Raw genomic sequence first — 4,561 nt, forward strand, 5'->3', positions numbered from 1 at the left:
TAATGGCAAAGCTGATACTTTATGAAAGTGAAGGTCGGAGCATCAGGTCACTGTGACCGACGTATTATGAATACCATGTAACAAAGGTGACTTGTACGGTGTGATAGTTCAAAGCTGACTTCAATGTGGAATAAGGTCAAGGTCACAAGAATTCTCAAATTTGCAGTCGATGTCAAAAATTCTTCGCATTTAGCATATTTTATAGAATATTATTCTGGGTCAAAGTCTAGTTCTGAATATCAACATGTGCAATTATGCTTCGCTCTACATTACACGAAACTCTAAACCTTTTGCACACTCACAATAACCAGGCGAAATAAAATGACACAACCCACATATATATTGAATGAGTTTAATATAAAAATATCTTATGTATAAAACATTCAAAAATAAATAAATCACATATTTACATGGGAGTCACGCATAAAACTTGCTTTATTGCAACAGTGAAATCTAAATTTGTAACTTGTCTATCGTGTTTTGAAGTTTTGATTCTGAGCTCGTGGGAGCCAAAATACCAATGTATTACATTGCACTAGTTTTACCTTAGGGAAGATATTTACACAACACATAAAATTGATATTCTAAAGTTAAGAAAACCATCAAATTTGTAAGTACTACACGACAGCTAAAGAAGTTGAAATGACCCAAAGTCCTTTGTACTTTTAAAACATGAATTGCAATTCTGAGTGCCTCATATTGTCGTGGTATATATCAGTGAGTTCTCCATCATTTAATCTAAAGCACTTGCATTAATGTTAGGGCACCTCATTTCTTATTTGATTCATGTTGTTTTCTTTTCTTGTCCTCAAAGAACATATTACCGTTGTTTAGGACGGATGTTCCTATCAACCCACCTGCCAATGGCCAGTTTTAAAAACTAATGTACATGTATATTTTAGTACTTAACCTTCAGTAACAAAGCACCGATAACACCGAACATTGCGCAAATGAACAAAAAAACACTGACCACATGAGCAGGTAGTAACATCAGGCATACCACATCGTAGACACAATAATTCGAGACAAGACTATTGCATATGGCATTATATCACTTTGACCAGCTGCAGCGTCCAATCTTACAGCGTTGGAAACATGAAATGAGCATGATACTGACTGTATAGAAATATGAGCAAACGGAACATCCTCAATCGATCTTGGTTGCCTCGAAAATCAGAATTGTTCCGATGATGAGCAGAGTGAACACGTAGAACCGATGGATAGGGATTCTAAAGAATCCATGTCAATGCTATTTGCAAATGGCCAGTGTTTGGTTACGGATTTCTGTCTTTACACAACGTTATACTGGCCACGGAATGCGAAAGGTTTGTACCGCGTATTTGCGTCCGGATGAGTAGAGAGGGTAGTAGCAATGTTTGTAAATACGTATTTTTCAGGACCCGCCCTGCTGTCGGGTTGTGCAATGGTGCTGATTTCTGTCTCCACATTTGCCTTATATTTCTCCATAACACTCCTGGATGATTTAAAGTCTGGAGTAAGTGAGGTAAACCCCGTGTAAAATGGTAAAAAGAACAAAGTCACAAGCATTACTAGGATCAATAATGCTTCTCTTGCGAAAAAGCCTACAAGCACAGCACACACCACTGCGAATAAACAATAGCCCCATAAATGTTTAAAACTTGAAATAAATGGGTTTGAGTTTTTGAATTCTTCCTCCACGGCTCTTTGAGGAACCCATTTGACTGACGCACTAATATTGGCCTGAATGGCCCGCACGATGCGCACGCATCCCACCATGGCTTCCGGGGTGAACTGGAGAATGGAGGCGACGGTCTCGAGGAACACAAACTTGTAGTTTTCTCGGGTGCAGGTGGCAAACTTTGGGAAGACGAGGACGAGGAACATGACGATTATGATTGAGGCGTACCTGTAACGGAGATGCGTCTGATAGTGAACGATGATGTATGCCAGCAACAGCGGCTTCATGAACATCTGCCGCAGGGCGGAGTGAGCAATGTACGACGTTACAAAGTCCAGTTTAGATTCGGTTCTCAGTTTGGTGGCGTTGAACTTCTCTCCTTGCAGTTTCCTCTGGATCCATCGCATTGGTTTCCCGATGGCGTTTTTCCAAAAGTACATGGACAAGAGAACCTCGCCCCTGTTCCACCGTCTTTCCCGAATGTTCCAAGCCACGTAGTTGTAGGAAGGCGCCTCCAGAAGGTAAACGGACCCGGCGTACAGAGGTTTGAGAAGGGCTGCCTCAAAGGTGTCATGGCTGAGAACATCAACAGGAACCCGCTCTATGAGATTGTCTCTGGTTCCGATGACGTTTTCAATATAAACAGAGTTCCTGATCAAAGCCTTACCGAAATAGGACGACTGGCCCAGTAGTGCAGTAATAGCGTTTGTCATGGGTTCATATATAGCCTGTCTCATTCGTTCCAAATGCATGAAGATAGTGTCTGTACTTGTACAATGTAGTTTTATGGCTGGTTGTATGATTCCCCTGTCGGGGTTGGCAGCAGCAATTTCCAGCAACTGAAACACTGATCCCCTTACAACACCCGTATCGCCGTCAAGGACCAAGGTATAGTCAAACTGACGTCCGAAAATATTCTCCACATCTTCAGAGTCGTGAAACAAAGGTTGCCCATATGGCCTGGCTTGCCTTCCATAGTAGTCTTTATCTGTATATGCATATGCCTCATCATCACCATGAGATAGAAGCATTAAGTCTTGGTACTGTCCACATTTCCTCAGGACCCTACTCACTCTGTGAACAACCATGAAATCACGAGCAAAACGATCACATATTTCATCTAAATACGTCCTTACGAAAATATTACGATCCATATCGTCAAACTTCGACCAGATATGTTTTAACCGAAGAGAGTCTACAAGGTCTCTATCCCCACTGGCATAATTCAAACCTTCTCTGAAGAGTTCATCATACACCATTGCTCTGAAATTATCTCTCACCTCCAATTCATAAGCCTTAAGTTCCTCTGAATTCGTAGCGCTTACTAACACAGCACATACATTCTCAGATAGGTTTCCCATGTAAGCGTCGTACATGGTCTGAAGACACTCGTCGATGTCGTCTTTGCTGACGGCGAGGAGGTTGTAGTTGAGGACGATGGTGAACTGATCTCCCGAAACCCTGTCATTCTCTCGTCTATCCCCTCCAACAAGCAGTGTTGCCACTGTCATAACGGGAAACTCCAGCACGGAACCTTGCAGTACGCCTAACACCACGGTGAGGATTATTCCTTGGAATATGTTTGTCTTTGACCAGTCTATGTTGAATATGTTCAGCAAAACTGCACCAAGAGCCAATATCACCCAGAAGGTGAAATAGAGGAAAACACGTTTAGTCCTATTCATTCTGTGTCTGCTTAAAGAACACAAATATTCGAAATGTCACAAGTCCATCGTGGTTTCAGGAGAGTGTTCGATCATATGACAAACATTGACGTCCTCACTCCTTTATATTTTGAGTTTAAATGAGACATAAATTTAGCCAGTTTTCCCTTTATAGGTCCGGCAAAGGGATTGACCGCTAGATGGTATGATGTTATTTGTAGTCGTGGTGTAAGTTTTCAAAATTATTAGTTAAATTCATCGAGTCAGGGCACGCCCACTGTGAAGACCGAGCCAGCCCAGCCAATGGGTGTCTCCTGTCCCAGTTTACGTAGGCACGCATTGCTGTAAACGTCAATCAGAGTTCCACCCTCCTGTGCGTGGCTCGTTGTTAATCACCTCATGCTTACACATTGTCACAGTCCGAGTAGCCAGTCCTGTAGTCTGTGTTCGAAATCTCGTTGTCTGTAAACAGAGAAGTGAACATTTGACAGGACCAGGCACGATAAACCATATGCATGTTATGCTAACACAATAACATGTGTTGAAAGGATGAACACGTTTTTGTTTTATGCGTTCTGTCATTTTTACGAAAGTTAGGATTGGTGGACAGTAAGCGATATAGAATTCGGTGAAAGTCTCTCATGCGTGAACAATACGTATTTAAACGTGAGGGAAACTACAGTTTCCTGGTAATAAATTCCAGAGGAGCATCAAAGAGAAAGCGTAACAATTTCAACCGTGACTCATTTCAACACAATCAATATAATAAACAGCATTAACTATGATCTACCTCTAATGTTGTCATAACTTACAATAACTTTCTTTTCAAATTTTAAAATAATTTATTTGCATAACCACACCAAACATACCTGCGCTTAAAGCAAATATAAAGTCATTAGCAAGTCCATTAGAAAATCAAATATTCTCTTTACCTCCGCCCAAATGTTATGTAATTGCTCCCTTTAGTATGGGAGCACGCAGTTGTGTTTGTATGGGGTCAAGAAACGGCAGCCTTGTGAAACGCTAGCTTCACCGATGCACTACTGCCAAAATAGCATTTCTTTAATTATTCTTGTGGCATTTAATCCCTACCTAAACCTTACAAATTTTAAAGATTTAAAAATATCATAGTCATCCTGTGACTGCATTAATGGAAAACAGATAGGCCCATATTAATTCGTATTTACTCCAGTAAACGGTGCCAAATTTAAGCTATTTCTAACATCGGAAAATATTC

At 41.0% G+C, this 4,561-nt stretch overlaps 1 protein-coding gene across 1 annotated transcript; it reads right to left on the reverse strand.

Moving 5' to 3' along the window:
- Positions 1-418: 418 nt before the first annotated feature.
- On the reverse strand, positions 419-4,005 carry LOC137266427 (glucans biosynthesis glucosyltransferase H-like). The gene has a single exon (XM_067801919.1). The coding sequence runs from the start codon at positions 3,343-3,345 to the stop codon at positions 1,291-1,293; it is 2,055 nt and encodes a 684-aa protein (XP_067658020.1). The 5' UTR covers positions 3,346-4,005; the 3' UTR covers positions 419-1,290.
- Between the last annotated feature and the right edge of the window lie 556 nt (positions 4,006-4,561).

Source organism: Haliotis asinina, chromosome 15 (genome assembly GCF_037392515.1).
Source record: "Haliotis asinina isolate JCU_RB_2024 chromosome 15, JCU_Hal_asi_v2, whole genome shotgun sequence".
NCBI classification, from domain to species: Eukaryota; Metazoa; Mollusca; class Gastropoda; order Lepetellida; family Haliotidae; genus Haliotis; species Haliotis asinina.